The 18031-nt window shown below is 53.6% G+C and overlaps 1 protein-coding gene across 4 annotated transcripts in view; it reads left to right on the top strand.

Moving 5' to 3' along the window:
* CLPB (ClpB family mitochondrial disaggregase) overlaps positions 1–18031 on the top strand; it is a 65177-nt gene that overhangs the window by 18545 nt on the left and 28601 nt on the right. For all 4 annotated transcript variants that reach the window (XM_084494153.1, XM_084494151.1, XM_084494152.1 and 1 more), the window contains 2 exons: positions 2442–2545; positions 6427–6555. In XM_084494153.1, coding sequence (XP_084350279.1) covers positions 2442–2545; positions 6427–6555 — 233 coding nt within the window. The remainder of the gene's footprint in view (positions 1–2441; positions 2546–6426; positions 6556–18031) is intronic.

Below are 18031 nucleotides of genomic sequence, written 5' to 3'. Positions count from 1 at the left end.
AGAGCCTGGGCAGCTTTGTGTGCTGAAAAGCCCTTGCGAGAGGTGCTGAAGGACTTGTAGGATAAGTTTTGTTCCCCGTGCCTTCCTCATGCTCCTAAGGTGGTCCTGAAGGACCTACAGCCTTATTGTGTGTGTGGAGAGAGTGCTCCCACATCAGGTGTCCTCGCTGGGGTGGCCTTTGGGAGCACAGCAGCAGAGACATGGCTTTTGTGAACACGGGGTGGGAGATTTGTTGTTGAAATTGTTCCGTGAGGACTGAGGATGAGACAAAAAGGTTCTGTCTGGCTGGGATTATGCTGAAGAGAGTAGATAGTGGCACACAGTGATGCTTGCACCAAGAGCAAAACTGCTGAATGAACGGGAAGAGAAGTCAGTCTGTGGAGAGATCCAGGTGGCAGGGAACAAGCACACCTCACACACAAGGACATCTCACACCCAAGGCTTCCTGTCCTCTGCTGCTGATACCCAAAAGTCGGGGAGATGACCTCCCCTCAGTGCCAGCAGGTACCTGCCGGTTGGGTGTCTCTCCAGGCTCTCGCCAGGGGTGCCCAGGGCCAGGAGCAGAGGCCCCGGGCCCAGGCTGGAGCCCGGGAGGTGCCCTCTGGGCCCCAGGCAGCACTGCTGTGCCGGGCGGGTGCCCAGAGAGGGGCTGGGGGCTCCTCCGCGGGGGCTCCAGCAGCCACCGGGACCTGGGGCTGGGCGAGCGGCTCCGCGGGGCCCTGCAGGGCTGCGCTGAGCAATCACCATTTGAAGATCAAGATGTAGTGCATCTCAGCCAAAATATTTTAGAAGTAAGGATGTTGCTGATGTGTGAATGTAAAGGAACTCGGGGTGATCCCAGAGGTGCGTGCCAGGAGGGGCTCCTGGCTTCCAGCGTGCCGCTTTGTTCCCCAGAAGTAACTTTGCGCACGGTGAGGAGCGTCGCAGTGCCTCTGTTCAAAGAAGAGAATAACCACCTCGTATTCCACTAATGCATTTATGGGGTAAACGGGAGAGAAGCTTAAGTTAAATGGTAAATGTGAGCTGACAGGAGGCAGCCTGCAGATCCCTGTCAGTCAGGCTGCGCTGCGCGGGGCACAGAGCCGCTGTCAGCCCCTGAGCCACGGCACCGCTGATGGATGCTCGCTAACGCCGCGCTGTCTAGTTGTCATGGCAAGCTTGAACCCTGGAAAAAAATAAAAAAATAAAAATTAACTGGCTTTCGAGCTGCTTTCGGAGGTGGTGGGAGATGTAATTTTTGCCTGATGATTCTGGGTTCAGAAGCAGCTCTACACCTAAACGTCTTTTAAAGACCTCCAGGGATGGGGACTGAACCCTGGGCAGCCCATCCCAATGCCTCACAACCCTTTTGGTGAAGAAGTTCTTCCTAATATTCACCCTAAAGCGTCGTGCTGATCTGTCAGTGTGTTGGTAACCTTCCAGGTCTGGGGACCCAAAGCCTCAGCTCCAGCACGGGGCAGTTGGAGTAGGGGATGTGCTGCCCGTGTTGCCGTGCTGCCCTAGGAGGATCTGCCTCTCCACCAGGCACTGCAGGGTGCAGTAACTGGGAGTCCTCTACCAATTCAGAGATGAAATCTCTTTCAGAAGTCCTGGCTGTGTTGCAGATGATCAGGCTGTCTTCAGCAGTGATCGCATACAAATTGTCTGGTGCTCAAAGACAGGTTTGACTGAACCTCATGCAGGAGTTGAATGCTTTTCTTCCAGAACCCTGTATACGTAATGCAGTTGAGATCTGGTTTTGAGTTCTGAGTTTGGTGCTTCCTCTTGGGAGGGCAGAAGAAAGCAAGGACTGGCTGTGTGTGACATCCAGCGTGGGTGCAAGGGCTGCCTGCTTAAGGGTGGCTTCCATCAGCTCCCCAGGGGTAGAGGGACCACTAAAATGAGAGCTATAAACTGTAGAGCAGAGACCTTGGGGGTGACTAGGAGCCTTCCAGACCCTTACCATGTCATACTTCATACTGAAATCCCATATGCTTGTATTGTAGGATGGCACCTTTAGTAATGGAGGCTGTACTGTCATGATTGCCTCCAAAAGCAAAAAAAGTAAAAGCAAAATTGCCTCCAAAAGGAAAAGCACAAGCTAGTTTTACTTCCCGTGCCTTGAAGAGTTTTATAAGAACCCGCTTTGTAGCCAAGCTCTGGCTCTGACTGTGGCTGTGAGCAGTTTCCACCACTGACCCAGACTAAAAAAGTTGCAGGGCTGCATTTCTCACTGCATGTGGCCCTACAAGTGCCTCCCACATCTCGTTGTTTTCAGTATATGCTGGTGTTATTTTATTTGTTGAAATATTCCATAATAGACGTTGGTTTAACTTCCCCCCGCTAGCTGGGAATGTTTGAGGATGGCTTTCTGAGCCCTGTCTCAGGGCCTGATGGATTCTGGTCACTCATTCTGATCACTCACTGTGCCTCTGCCTTCCTTTTCCTGTGATTTGTACCAGCTTGGTGAAGATCCTGCTTGCAGCTAACGCAGACCCAAACCTCGGAGATGAATTCAGCAGCGTGTACGAGACTGCCAAGGAAAAAGGCCTCCATTCGTTAGAAGGTAATACTGTTCCTGTTCAGCTGCCTGTGTTTGCCTTTGAGGTCCCAAAATTTAATTTTCTGTCTTTGAAATGGAAATTTTACCTCTTTTTTTTCCCAGCTTCTATTTAAATGCAGAGTTACTGGTGCTGTGTGTGGGTGTATGTCTGCAGGTGAGAGAAAACAGTACGTAGCTGCTCACGAGAAGCAATTCCTCAGTATCCTAGGGATAACTTTTTTATGTACAGCCAGAACACGGTACGAGGCTGTAGGTAGGAGCACCATCCCACTGCCCGGGGAAGGGCAGCGTATTCCACTAGCAGGCTTAGGCTTCTGCCTTACAAACAGCCATAAAATGAAGGAAGACTTGTCCAACTGACAGAAAGCTGAATGATGCTGACCTGCTTGCAAGTACTCTGGCTGGTTTTTGGCCAGGTGTTACTGCTGGCTTTCCTCCCTTGCCTTTAGACTCATCCCTTCAGTCTTCAGCCTAAACCAAGGACTTTTTCCCTGCTCTTATTTGATCTCGTTACGGTTTTTCCTGGCCCACGTCCCAAGTTCCAGTCTCACCCTGACGTTATGCCCATTGCTGGGGAGCTGAGGCAGGCTGGACCCCGCTAACATGCCACCAGCTGCTACCCTCCTGGTTCTGGAGGCATTTTCCCCACCCAAAAGCTGAGCTGACCCACCGTGAGCCCTGGGTCAGCAGCCATGGCACGTGAATCCTCACGTGCAGCATCTCCAGGTCTCTTCTGGCCACCTTGCCAGAGCTCAGCCCACGCTGGGACTCCTCAGGGCCTGGAGTCTCCAGCCTGACTGCATTGTGTGCTTCACCTTCTGCCTCGAAGGGAAACCTTCCCCTGATCACTGCCAGGAGGAAATTTGGGGAAGCCACCCCCTCGGTTCTCCAGGGTGTGTGTTTGCCCCCTGTAGTTTGCAGAGCCAAAATCGCACGGTGACAGCATCCGTCCATCCCTCTGAGCTTTTTGCCTCGCTGCTAAGAGCTGAAAGCTCTCAGAAAAGTCTAAAGAAGGCGTAATATTTGAATATTGGAACCCTTCATAAAACCCGGGTTGAGTTAAGAAGATGAATCAGCGAGGGGACAGCTTTGACAGGGCGTTATTTTATTTTTAAAAGCTCTCCGCTCTCATCCCTCACCGTAACCCACCCGTGCAATAGACCTGCTCCTTGATGGAAGTGAGGACACACATCTATCAGATTGCTGTAGCAGTGAATGCAAAATGTATGAAACAACATTAAAAAATGAACAATGGAATGCCAATACATAATGCATGTACACAGACTTTATTTAAGACAAAGTGTATCAGCCAATAAAGTTAATTGTTTTTGTCTGCATTCATCCCTCTCTAATGTTATATATTTTTGGGGTGAGGAAAAGATAAGGCCACTCAGTAAGAAGTTGCATTAATTCTTTGCTTGACATGTTTTATTAAAAAGAATAAATTCTGTTGCATTTTAAAAAAGAGAGGGGGAGAGAGAAACTGCCTTTGTTTTTTATATTTTTTTTTTTTTTACCCATTTACATATTTCGTGTATAAATATTTTTTCATAAAAACATCCAAATCGAGAGGGTATGCTCCGCAAACACTGCACAAAATATATTACAGACATTTATATGGATGGCAGGAAGGGAGACAGAGGGCTGAAAATTTCCAGGCACCCAGTGATTGATGGTCGACGAGGCTTCCCCTGACGCTTTATTGAGTTTCCGATGATTATCTCTCTCTGAGACATTTTTTACAGATGACGGCCGAGCTGTCACAACGGACCATGGGGGAAAAAAACCAACAATAATAACACTTTAATCTCTTTACTGCACTGCTCCCTAGTATCTCAGATTCATCTTCCCTGACGCACGCAGTTCATTATCCTGCTCCTCCCTGGGTAGGAAATGACGACAAATAAATAAATATACATACTCGCCCGGTCCGCTCGGAGAAAAGACCCAGGAAAGGAAAGGAGCCAGGGCATTAATTGATCTTCCTGGAGGTACTGCGGTTCATTAGCGGGGATGCTGGGCTAGAGCAGCAGCAGGCATTCATTGCGGTGCTTTCTGTACCAAATCTGCTGGCAGCCTGTCAGGAGTTCTTCGCAGGGAGCGTGGAGGCTGCAGGACATCCACGGGCTGTGTCTGCCTTGCTGGTGCAGAGCAGTAGTGCCCAGAGCACCCAAACTCCCTGAACGTGGGCTTCCTCGGGTTTAGTTGTCAAAGCCCACAGCCCTGAGCTGCTCGTGGGAGATGGATCTTCACTCCTGAGACATGGGGATGGCGTTTGCCGTGGGCTCTTGACTGTACCAAGGAATACTCGAGCTCTCTGGAGGCTTGGCCTCTCCATCCTGGCCAGGCTCGAGATGAGGCTTCTCTCTGCTGTGCTGAACGCTCTCGGGAGTGACGTGAAGGTGCCTCTGTGCCTGGAAGTCCCCTTGTGCTAATCAGCAGGCTGGCGTTGGCGTTTCCTTCAGTCCCTAAAACGAGATGCAGATGCGTGCTCTGCACCCAGGGACGGGCTGGACCTGCACGTAGCCAGAAGTGATGCGCTTGCAGGGGCCCTCTGCCTGCCTGGTGACAGCTCAGCCGCTCTGCTGGCCTCTGCCACTGTACCTCGGCTTGATTGAACATATTTCCCCAGTCCTCCAACTTCCCAGCCCGAATTCTGCTTTGCTGTTGCCCTGCTGTGGAGGAATTAGCGTGTCGCTGTGCCTGTCTCACCCCCCAGCCCTCACCCTGCCCTTGGAGAGCCTCGTCCCCGTTCTCTCAGCCTGCCAGCACAAATGGTTGGTCTCTCCCTGTTGCAGGGTGTCCTTGTGCACTGGCATTCGGTACAGCAGGGCTCAAAGGGAGGAAAAACACGTAATTAATCAGCTTCTGTTCCAAGAGACGTCGCAGTTCCTAGGTCTGACTTCACAAAACCTGCCAGGGCTCGGTGTAATTGCATTTGCGCAGGGGATTCCAGGCTTTCTAATGAGTTGTAAAATGTATTGTTATGAATCATTCCCAGCCCGGCAGGGCCTGGGAACACACCTCAGGCAGCCCACTGCACCGGGGGCTGAACGAACAGAATAAAAACTCCAGGTCCCAACGAGCTGACAGCTTCAGTACCTGGCCAAAGACTGCAAGCCAGCGGGCAGGAGCAAGGATTAAGCTCTGGCACTTTAACCCGTCTCACTTGTCAGTGAGCAAAAGAAGCATTTTTAGAAGGGTTCCTGCTTTCAGATGCCTGCTTCTTGGCGTTTCTGAGAAGCGTGGAGTGCAGCAGGCAGCTCCTGGTGGAGGTGAGCGTGTGAGCTGTGTGACAAGGGGAGCCCAGCGGGACTTGGAGGGCACCCCCGGGGCGCTGCCAGCTGGCTGCTCCCTCCAGGACCTGTAGCTCTGTCGTCTCTCGGCCTCTCTGGCTCTCTTCTCTTGGTTTTGGTGGGTTTTGGGGTTGGGTGCTCCTGGAATTGAAGAGCTGCGGGCTGCAGGGGGAGGAGGGTGGTGCAGGGGAAGCACCGAGCGGTTCCTTCTCCGGTCCTTCTCACGGGAGAAGGGAAAGACAAGGCAGAAGGCTCTGCGTGCTGCTTTGAGCTGAGTCCTGACTTCACCTGAAGCCACAGAAGGTGCAGAGGGGCTGGGGTTGGGGTTTTCTCTCTGGGCTTTCTCCAACCACCTCCTCCCCAGCGTGAGGGGATTGGGAAGGCAGCGACCAGGATGTGTAGATCCCCGGGTTGTCCTCCTCGGGGCTGCTGCTCCGTGCGGTGGGTAACAGCCACCAGAAACCCCCACGGGGTCCCGATTGTCTCCTGGAAAAAGCCTTTGGGCCCTTACCAGCTCCTTGGCGGGCGATCCACGCGTGTTTTCAAGCAGTCCTTCACTTTGTCTCTCTCCTCCTTCTTCCCCTGCAGTCCTTGTGACCCGGGAGGACGAATTCAACAACCGCCTGAACGTCAGAGCCAGCTTCAGGGGCTGCACGGCCCTGCACTACGCCGTGCTCGCCGACGACTACCTGACGGTCAAGCTGCTGCTGGATGGAGGTGAGCTGCAGGGTGCCAGGCCTAGACACGATGCACACTCCTCCGTGTTCAGGGCTAGATATGATTCACTGTTTGCTTTAATCTCATTATCTTTTAGTCTCTGTGTTCTTAGTCATCTCCAGCTTTTTTTTTTCTCGTGGGTGTCCTCGTCTTAATCACCAAGTCTTCCTTTTCTTCCAATGGAAGTGCACCCACTGCTCTCTCTGCTTGGTATTTGGAACATTTCCCCTTTTGCAACGTGCCTTCTACCCATCCATCATACCCCCTCCGTACCTGTCCTGTGCCTGTGCCCTGTTTTACTGGGATATCTGCTCTGTGGGCAGCAGGGCTCTGGATGGGGACCAGCACGGGGACTGGTGGTTTGGGTTTAGCAATGCAAAATCTGCAGAAATTAACCCGAGCAGTTGTTGGTCCTCCCTGTTAGTCCTCATAAATCCTGCCTTACTGCTCTCTCTTACGTACCCATGACTAGATACAGATCCAAAGAGAGGGAAATTCATGGGTTATAGGGTAGTTCAGGCTGGAAGCAACCACGGCAGGTCAAAGCCCCAGTTCAGAGCTGTGAAGCCACACCAGCCGGGTGCTGGGGACCTCCATGGACGTGGCACAGCCTCGCTGGGCAGTGCTGGGCTGGCCTCGTGGGGAAAAAGCTCATCAGCAAAAGTAGAGGAAAAGAAGAAGATGCTTTTAGCTAACAGAGATGTGCTGCCATGACAACAGTTTTTTATATTTACCCTCCTGCTGATCTTTACCAGGATGGCATTTGCTTCTTTGTTCCTCTGCCGTCCAGACCCAGAGCGTGCTGAATGCGTACCTGGGTGTGCACGGTGCTGGTAAAAGCTGCATCTGCCCATGGTGCACCTTGTTCTGTGGACCATGTTGCTAGTGAGTTCTGCTTGCCTCCAGATTTATGTCCTTCGTCCCTGCCAGTCCTACTACAACAACAATTTCAGCTCCTCTCCTCCCCGTGGAGGCACCCAGGGCACCCTTGAGCAGCAAGCAGCAGCGCTGTGCCTGCCCTCAAGCGTGTGCTTGCGTGAGGGCTGCGTGCTGTCAGCCTGTCCCTGCAGTGGAGAGACTCCCTAGTGTCTCTCAAGCCCGATGCTGATCTCACAGACATTTTAGGAATGCCGTGGTCTCTGCGGTGTGGGCATCTCAGGGGTTCGGGGGTGAATTCTCGGGAAGCAGGCAGGCAGATAATTGGGTGACGTGTCCACATAGGGCTCATTCCGTAAGAAATGAGCTAAAAAAAGCTAAGAAGATAATGGAAAGTAGCATCCGTGGAAAGTAAACATTCCCAGAAGAGATGAAGAATTAGTGTAGGAACATTGAGCCTCGATACTCATCTATATGTACGCTCGTTATCGTTCACAAATAGAAAAATAAGAGTGAAAGTCTGAAATTCAGAGCCACTGAATGCCACGCTTAACTCTGGGTCAGGATTTCTCTCTGGATACCACCCCCCTATTTCTTGGCCATGAATTAACCCTCGGAAAAGAGGCACGGAAAGAAAACCTGCTGCAAATGGGTTTAACCCAGGTTCTTGAGGTTTGCTTGCAGAGGAGGGAGCTCAAAAAGCCGCCAGCTGCTCTGTCGGCTGTGGGAGCGTGTGCTTGTGGTGCCTGGGGAGTCCTCAGACTTTTTGGTGTGTGGCTCCGTGCTCGCAGCCTGTGCAGACACCTCCTGAGCACCCAATTTTGGGATGCCCGTGGGAGGAACGGGGCGGAATTCCCCCTCGGGTGCTGGGGAAGCTGTGAGTGCACGGACCGGGAAGGGCCGTGGTGGTGAACGCAGCAGGCAAAGAAGGATCTGGGGTGCTAGGAGGGAGGCAGCGTGGCCAAATCGCTCGTCCTGGCAGTTTTGGGAGCAGGGCGAGCCTGGGGCTCGTGGGGCTGGGGAGTGGCTCGGAGGTGAGAGGCTGTGAGTTTCAGCAGGGCTCTGTTCTCTCTAAAAACACCTCAAATGCAGGCGTGGATTCAGGACAGGAGGAGCAGTCCTCTGTGAAGCTGGCACAGCGCTTCGCAGCAGCAGGGATGTGAGTGTGGTGGGCACAGTGCTCAGAGAAGACGATGGCAGAGCTGCCAGCAGGAGGCTGAGAGCTCTTCGTCAGCCTCTTGAGTCCGGGCTGGCAGCCACCACCTCGTACCACCCAGGGAAGGGCTGAAAGAAGAGTTTTTCCCGAGATACCTGGGTGTTCTTTCTGCTTCTCAAAGTCTCCATGAAACACAGGTGCAAAGAAGTGAGGTTAGCACTGAGGAGTGTAGACCATCGTGGATAAATAACAGCAAGCAGCAAGGCCAGCTCGTGTCCCTCTGTCCCCTGCTCAGCTGTCGGAGTGCTGCTGCCCTGTGCGGGCCTCTTTTGATGCAGAGGGCAGTGCTTTTGGGGTGAAAGCTGGTTCTGTTTGTGGGCTTCTGTGCCGGAGCCACCGTCCTCTCCATCAACGGCCTCTTCTGCTGCTCGGTGCTCACAGAGGGGTCTTTGTTCCCGGCAGTGTCTCAGCTCGGAAGAACTCGCTTGGATCTCAGAAGAAAAAAAAAAAGCACGCAACAATCTGCAGGATTGGGGTTGTTTGAGTTCAACTGAAGGGACCGAGTATAAAATCAGAGCGAAATGCTGAATTTAGCCAGCCGTAGCACGAAGGTTTGAGATCCTCAGCGGCATTCTGTACCCAGCCCAGCCCCGTGGAGATCCTCCTGGACACAGACTCAAGACAGAGACACAGACTTTATGCTAAGAACGCATTTCCAAGTGCAAACCAGCATCTTGCAGAGACACAGGCGTGCCCCAGTGCTCGGACACGGGGAAGAGCAGTCCACAGACACGATTCTCCGCTCGGTGCACGATGTGCCAGACCACACTGAAGTCCTTGTGGGATCCGAGGCTAAATTTATCACGTTCTTCACATTAACCTGCCTTTGCCTGTCCGTGCACAACTTCCATTTACCCTCACAGTTACGCCGACCACTTGTGATGATTTAATCCCAGCCGTGTCCCCTCTCACCAGGTGAATTCCTGGGGGCTGGCGGTGCTGCAGCCGCCCCTTTTCCCCCTCCTTTCAGCGCGTCCCGCAGGCAGAAGGGCGATTTCACGACGGGCGCGTGGCGTGACGCCGGGATTTCGTTGCTCTGGCTCGGGGTGCTCCCCTCCTCCCCACTTTTGGGCAGTGACAAAGCGCCGGGCCGGCCTTTTGGCTCGTGTAATCCGCGCTGAATGCGGGGCTGCGAGGCCGAAGGTCTCTCGGAGTGGAGATGGAGCACCTTGCACAGCCCGCCTGCCGCCGGCCCTTTGTGAAGATAATTCCCCCCAGCGCCCTGCCATTGACATCTGAGGGGAGGACGTTTCCTGTTTGCTGACATGGAACAGGCTCCCCTCGCTCCCTCCTTTACACTTCCCTACACCTGCCTTTTTACTGAGTGGCCATTTACTCTCCCCAACACTTCCTTCGCTTGGTGCCCTGCCCTCGGGGCCAAAGCCATTAACTGCCCAGGCCCCTCTGTGCTCAAACAACCACCCCGTTGTGCGGCACCGTTTTTTTAAGGGAAGCCCCCCCCCGTGTGCCTCCCCCTCGCCCCACCTCCCTGGCCTTTTGTGGCCTATTCAGCGACTCACTTGACCCCTCCAGGACCTTATCCCCTTGTGGTCAGCATGTGTGTGCCCAGCAGACCGCGAGACGAAGTCGCTGCTGTGTTGTCCTTCGGGGCAGTTGCTGGTGACATTTCACAGGCTCCTGACCTGAGCTGACACCATAAAGATCAGCGTTTCTGTGGAGGAGTGGGTGGGAGCTCGCTTCGACCGCCTGCACCAGTCGCTGCTCCAGGCACGATCGATTTTGGGGGCTTTGTGTGCGCCGCCGAGGAAGGAGAGGCAGGGTCTGCAGCTCCGTGGGGATGGAGGCGTCTTGGTTTGGAGAGGGAGCTTTGAGAATGTCTCCGTTTAAATCTGCTGCACGAAACGGCCCCTGCTAAAAGCTTCTGCCTCCTGCCACAGAGCCCAGCCTTCCTCTGTCAGCCTTCTGAGTCCGATTCTGCTCCGGAACCTGTTGCCAAAATGCAGGTAGCCCGAGATGCCCAGGCAGGCGCTGTTCAGATTCACCTGAGAGCGCAGAGGTCTGGGGGGGATCTCGGTTCCTGTGGCCCCCACCCCGTGCCCGTAAGCCCAGTGGCTCTCTTCCCACCCTCGTAGCCCCGGGCTCTCACCAGTAGTCAAACCAAGCCTCCCTGGTGGCTCAGGCTGCTACCAGCCCCTTGCCCTCCAGCACAAATTCAGCAGCAGCTTTTCGGAGCGAGTACCTGGTACCACTTTATTAGGCTAACGTGGGAGGAAGGATTCAGGTTTAAAGGATTCTCGCAGTCTGAAACCCGGCACGGGAACAGCGAGGCTGTGAGGGGCTGAGCCTAGCCAGGGGAACGGAGCAGAAGGAGGCTTGCAGGAGCCTGGAGAAGTTCACCAGGAACCATTTGTCCCTGTACAACTCTTGACTGGTCCCTCCCTGGTTAAATCAAGCCCAATCTCCTTGGTTTTGTTTTAAAGGGTGCCTGGCCCAGCCCATGCATCAAGCTCTCGTTTGCTGTTGAGATATCGTGCAGCTGATGGCCAGGGTGTCAGCCCTGGTGTGAACAGGCATCGTGGTGTGGAAGGAGGGACAAGGAGGGTGCTAGGAGGAGAGTCCTGTTTCCCATCAGGGTACTGGGGTGCTGTAGGATCACAGAGCCATAAAAGCACCGAGGCATCCCTGGAGGTCAGCTAAATCCAGCCCGCTGCTCGAAGCAGCATCACTGGAGCAGGTTGCCCAGCTCTGCGTTGGGTTGGGCTTTGAGTATCTCAGGGAACCGACACTCAGAGACCTCTCAGCAGTGCAGGGAGGCTGAGGCCAGGTCACTGAATCCCAGAACCATCGAGGTTGGAAGAGATCTCCAGGATCACCTAGTCCAGACTCCTGCTCGAGTCGATCCATGCTGCCTTGTCAAGGGTGAGTGATCTGGTCAGCTCTGCGAGGGATCCAGTCAGCTCTGCACACATCTGTAATTAAAGGAGAGGGGACAGGGGGGAGCAGAAAGAAAGAATGCACGTTTATGAAAACATTTTAGCTGCAGCTGCAATGACCCAGGCTTCAGAACTCCATTTGGCAGTAAATTTAGCAGAGGACATTTGTTGGTAATGCTCCACGCTCACCTGTGAGATACACTAATTGCAAGTGTTGTAAGCAGGATGAACAATAGGTGAATGAGTTACTGAGCTGGCATGGCAAGGGGTGCTCTTCTGGCATCAGAAAGTGAAATTGTTTGTGGTATTACCAGGAGAATTCAGGTTGTAGTTCCAGCTGGCTTTCCTGTGGTGGAACTCTGCATGATATGCCTTAGACCCAAGGGTGTTTGCAGCTTTTCCTCGAGGGAGAGGCTCTGTTCCTGCAGCGAGAGGGTGAAGGACATCACCAGGCAGCTGCATCCCCACATCCCCACGGCCAGGACAGGGCAGCAAGGAAGAGGGGAAACCCAAACCCTGAGTGGGATCATCCAGTTCTCTGCGCTCAGTGGGGTCACCAGCATCAGCAAGAGAAAACCAGGGTGACTAAACAAGGAGCTGAGGAAGCCAAGCTGGCAGAGATCCGTTACGCTGACACTTTTCTAACAGATGGAGCCCCAAAAACTTCCAGCCAAGGTTCAGGTACAGCTGAATTTAAACCCACTGACAAATTGTTTTTTGCTTGGTTCTGTTCAGCCACAGAGATTGCTCAGGGTGCAGAGCGCTGCGCCAGGGCTCGGAAGAGCCTGCAGCAGTAGTTGGTGTGCTTGAACACTTCCAACACGAGCTGCTTCCCTTGGAAATCACATTTTTCAGAGCTACCTTGGCAGCTTTTCCTGTCTCACCCTTTAACTCGATCACTGCCGGCTCTGCCTCTGCCACCTGGGATCAGCCGGGGCTGTGGAAGCTCCAGTGGCAGGGGTGGAGCAGGGGAGAGCAGCTCAGGAGCCTGCTGTTGGTTTAGAAATGCACCCCGTGTCTGCTCTGGGAGGTTGTGTGCTCCTCCTGAACGCCGGCGTTGCTGCAGCTCGGGGTGGGGAGAGGAACAGCACGGGCTGCTCCGGTTCTGCCTCAGATCTCCCAGAGTTAACCTGTTTGTCTCGGGAAGAACAAGGCCATAATTCAGTCCCGGTGAGCAAAAGCAGGCCGGTTTGCATCCTAACTCTGCCCCTGCTGTTGGGGAGCCCACAGCAGCCTCAGAAAATCCTCGTGCAGGGAGCATCCCTGCCCGGCACAGAACCACGGGCACCCCGCAGAGCCCCAGCCCACGGCACCAGCAGGAGCTGCCGAGTCCTCCGAGCTCCTGCGGGTTCCCCAGAGGACACCAAGCCCTCCCCTAGCCAGAGGTGGCAGCGGGGCATCGGGATGGGTGTTTTGGAGAGCCCCTTGCCCGGAGGCCCCCCGAGGATCCGTCCTGGTTGCAGGTTTGGCTCGCACAATGAAGGCGCTGCCCCAACGCAGCCAGCCCAGGCCAGCTGCTGCGCAAGAGTGCCTGAAAGCCTCCCTCCCTCCTTCTCCGTGCTCATATTTACAAGGGAATGTGATAAATTCCGTATTGATTCCTTCTGTTGCACTGTAAATTTTGCAAAAGATGATTAAATAGTGCAATAGAGTCTGCGAGCACCGTGGCTCAATATGTTCTGGGCCGGCGTATCGACCCCCTCCATCCGACGGCAGCAAGTTCCACTCCCAGCCGCGCCAGACCAGTAATTAAAATCCTGTGAGACTGGGATTTAAAAACCAATCATAGCACGGCCCTGAAGCTTCTAACATCCCACCGTGGCGAGAGCAATAAGGGTAGGAGTGCAGGCACATTTATGTCCGTGTCGGAGTGCTTAAGAATAGTTTCCCCACAGGGCAGGGGAGCAAACAGATCCCTCCCTGAGTGTTTCTGGGCACAAAACTCCGCAGTGACATAATGTTTGTGGTGAACTTAATGGCTCTGCACACGTGTAGACGTATGGAGAGGTGAGGATCCTTTGGTTTCCCTTCCCATCCTGTTACCTCACCAAAAAAAAAGGGTAGGGAGGATTGTTCTCACACCCAGGCACCAAGTAGGCAGAAAACAACATAGGTCAGAATAAGGGAGGGTGGAAAGGAGCAGGTAGGCAACTGGTTTTAAGAGGGATCACCAAGGATAGAGGTTTTTCTGAGCCCAAACTTCAGAGTCCAAGTGTCTCAGCCCTTCCATACCCTGCTCCTTCCTGGGCATTGCTGGAGAGGGCTGTTTGAGAGCACTCTGGATTTAAATCCCCAGGAAAGTTGAAAATGGTTTTGAGATCAGATTCAGCTACCATTCTCCATGCCTTTTTACCTCAGCTTTGTCAGATTTTGTGCTCAGAGTGCAAAACTTGCAAACTTGGCTCCCTGCCTTCGTCCTTATCCTGAGGTCTGCGTCTGGAGGTACCCAAAGCACTGCGCACATCCTCTGCCAGCTGCCCTGGCCCACGGAGCTGCAGGAGGGGACATCCCCGTGCGCACAGATGGGCCGTGGCACTGGGAAGGAGACACCTGGGTTTGCTTTCTGTGCTTCCACAAATTTTGCTGCGGGCTGGGTGTGCTTTACTTCAGCCTGGGAGTGTGTGGAGGGGGGATTGGGTACCCTGCCGTGCTTAAATGCTAAGCACAAGCACCGTCTAGTAAGATACCAGGAAGAAAGGAAATCCAAAACAACACGTTTATGTTGAAGACACATTAATTTATTTTTTTTCTCTTTCTGTTGCAACCTCCCCATGTGCCATGCATCTGTTTTATGCATTCAAAGAGAAATCCAGTCCTGTGCCGTTACTTCTGGGGGGTCGGTCCTGGCCAGGTTGTGCCTGTGCGCTGGGCACAGCTCTGCTGAGTTCCACTGGGGTCCCTAAAAGCAGATTTAAGCCGCTCTGGTTGCCCTTGCTTCAGCAGGGCTTGGCCCAGACGTCCTCCAGCTCCCCTCCAACATCCACCGTGCTGTGCTGCGGCCATCCTGCTGAATTCTGGCATTTCATACCGGAGTGAAAATCTCTGGGCAGGCGTCCACGCAGGCACTAGCCTTTGTCACAGCACCGAGCAGCCTGAAGGAGATGGAGTCATTGCGGAGGGTTTGATGTGAATTTCAAGCAGCATTCTGCGTTCTGTACCCTGGGAGCTGCCGTGGCGTGCGGTGCCGCCTCGTGTGTAGCCTCGTCTCACCCGCCAAGGACACCAAGTCACCTCCAGGATGCGACGTGGGCTGAGGTTTGGGAGACGTGGGGCACTCCCAGCTGTTCTGGTGTCCCATCCCCTCGCTGTCCTCACCCCATACCCACCTCCTCGAGGCAGGGCGCTGCTTGCTTGTGCCTGAGGACGCAGCGAGGGTGGGAGCACACAGGGAGCCACGGATAGGAACGGTGCGTAAGAGAAACCAACTAGGTTGCTAGCAGCACCAGGACATTTCCCAGTCTGTTTTTTCTCCTTCCCGAAGCAATTCTCGCCTCGATGCAGCAGAAAGTTAATGTTTCACAGACCTGGTCATGGCAACGCCAGGTTCTGATGCCTGCTTTCCTGCTGGGAGGTGGCTCCGTGCCTGTCACCGCGTGTGCGCAATGCCGACTGATTTTTCCCTCTGGGCACTGCTTTACATCTATGAGACGAGTTGGGTTTCACTCCCAGCTCATCGCTGTGTGTCAGGAGGCTCTGATCAGATCGGGTTTGGTGGTCATCATGTCAGTGTTAACCGTCTTTCCTGGCAATTCGCAGGTGCCCCCAGCCGGCCTCCTTTCCCCGAGGACACCGACCACTGGCTCTCCTTCTCTCATGTGCTTTGTTTTCAGAGGTTAAGTCGTTATTTCTCTCTGGGGAGCCTTCTAGGAGAGGCCTGCTGCTTGGGTGAGGAGCTCCGAGGCTCTCAGGCACCGCTCAGGTCCCACAGCCACCAGCAGAGGTGGCAGCAGGATCTGGGGCTGGGTATGGGGACACACGGGGGTAACACTTCTGCAAAGCAGCCTTTGGACATTTCTTCATAAAACCTTTGAGCCCTCGGGTTACATCTTGATCAGCTATTGAACCTCACGATCTCTGGCTGCCGTCCAGTTCCTGATACAGTTAAAAAGAGTTTTTTTTGTTTGTTTTATTCCTGAAGCAAGGGCTTCTTTTAAATCCTTTTTGTCCTGCGTTAGTGTACCTTTGCATTTAGCTTCCTAGAGCAAAGGCTCTGCTCTGGTTTCCTCATTTCGCTGAAGGGCGGTTCCTTTTTAAGATCATAAATTTTCCCATTTAAAGACTTTTTAACAAATAGCATGATGTTTTTGGAGCACAACTCCCGGGCGATGGATTCCTTGCAGGAGTTTGCTTATTAGGAAGTTAAGCAGGAGGCAGTGTCCTGCTGCAGCGTGCTGCGTGGGAGCTGGGGTTTGGGAAAAGCAAGCCTTTTGCTCCATCCAAGGCTGAGCTCAGATTTCCTGTCTCATGAGCTCTTTGGCTTTGGGAAGCAGCTCCTGGTCCCTGGTTCGTACCCGTTTATCCATTTATTCCTATCGTGCTTTCTGCCTTGCAGTCTCTGTGTTTTTTTCTTAGCATTCCCTGTCCTCCAGTCTCTCAGAAGAGTAATCCTGCTACTGTGCTTCCCCTGCTCAGCCAGGACGTTTCATTCTGCACAAACTCCGTGTCACTGGCAAGTACAACCAGCTCCTTTCTGTACATATTTATTTGTCTCCAGCCTTTCTTTAATACGTAACAGCAGTGCTCCACCCACGGGACTTGGTCCTTCACTGCAGTACAATTCACTAGCACTCAGCTGTCCTGACGTCATGTTCCTGCCTGCTATTTCCAGGCTCCTCTAAAGCATGCACAGCCTAGATTTGGACTTTGCTGCTGTTATCTGTGTGGAAGCAGAGGCACTTCTCTTCTTGGTCTGGTTCCCGACGTTTAGGAGCACTGATCCAGCTGCACCTCAGCGAGGATCTCTCCTCCTTGCTGGTTCTTACCTGCTCCTCCTCAGGAACTTCAGCTTTTTTTCTGGTGCAGAGGGATCTCCTCACCACGTAGGGCTCTCCCTGCTCCAGAAACACCTCTAGTTCTTAACCAAATCCGAACCTTTCCATCCTACATCCCCTTCTCAGCCTCTCAGCTGAGGCACCGGCCCCTTCTTTGTTCGTGGATGCGTTAAAATTTATTAAAAACCGCACAGTCCTGGGAGCAACCGGGTAAATTCGTGAGCACAAATCCTCAAGAGGACGGGCTGCCAGCATGGTTGGTTAAGGCACAAGGCGTTTTTTTTCTTTAATGCAGGCAGATGCAGAGTTCTGCATGCTGGGAGAGGAATTACCCACCCGTGGGGAGTGGAGGCTCTGAGGAGGTGTGAGTCCCAGCCAGAGAAGCAGGGGAGAGCTGAACGAAAGCAAAATGAGCCAGGCCAGCCCCAGGGCAACAGTCAGAGGGCGAGAGAGATTTTAGGCAGGACAGGCAGGGCATGAACTAATGCGTGATGCTGGACAAACAAATAATGGAGAGGCTTCAAGCACGAGGCTGGACCAGCAGCAGGAGGAACGAGGGGCAGCAGATGCTGATCCCAGGAGCTCCCGGCTGTGCCTGCTGCCCTCCTGGGGCACACATTATCCAGCACTCAGTTTGGTGGCACTGATCCTGCATCACAGAAACAGAAATCCTGCAATATCCTGAGCTTGGGAAGCCAGCAAGAGCTATTCGGGAGTGAGGATGGCGTTTCACAGCACACAGAAACCTTCATCTGCATGTGTCCCTCTCTGCTGTAGTGTTTTTGGGCTGATCTGCCAGCCTCCAAGCAAGTTCTGTAACGTGGCTTCTCATTAAAGCGATGCTTTGTCCGGTGATGGAAGGAGAGAGGACTCGAGGAGCTGTGGAAGTGAATTCAGAAAATCCTGCTGAACAGAACCGGGTGGTATCGCCACGAGGCACAACAGCACCTTGGGGATCTGCTAAAGGTTTGGTACCTCGCAGTCAGTGCCTGTGGTATCATCACAAAATAAATGCTCACGTTTTAACGAGTCGCTGATGAGCGATTCCAGCTGCTCAGCGTGGTGGATCCGCAGTCCTCAGCTATGTTTCTAACCCCTTCAGCCAGCGAAATGCAGCCTGCCTGACCAGCCCTGCTCTTCACCCAGCCTTGCAGTGTGGGTTCTGCCCCTGCCCATCCCGTCTGTATCCAAAATTCTGCAGTTTGCCGCCCTCCTGTATCGCTGCGAGGATTTTTGCTCTCTGCTTTCTAGCTCGGCAGCCATTCGTGGTTTTTATTGATGTCTTTAGCATCACTTCTGTCCTGCACCTCTTCATTTCTGGCTCATGTTGATTCTCCTCCCACCCTCCCCGGCCTGGCCGTATTGCTTCGGGGTCCGACTGCTGTCCCTGGAGAAAGAGGATTTCACACCTGGGGGCAGGCTGCTGGGATTTCTGTCCTTCCCTGAGAATTCCCACTCATCTTTCACTCTTTTCTACTTCCCTTTTTCCTCCCCAATAC

Source organism: Aythya ferina, assembly GCF_964211825.1.
Source record: "Aythya ferina genome assembly, chromosome: 1".
Lineage (NCBI taxonomy): Eukaryota > Metazoa > Chordata > Aves > Anseriformes > Anatidae > Aythya > Aythya ferina.
This window is presented reverse-complemented; position numbering and strand designations above follow the sequence as displayed.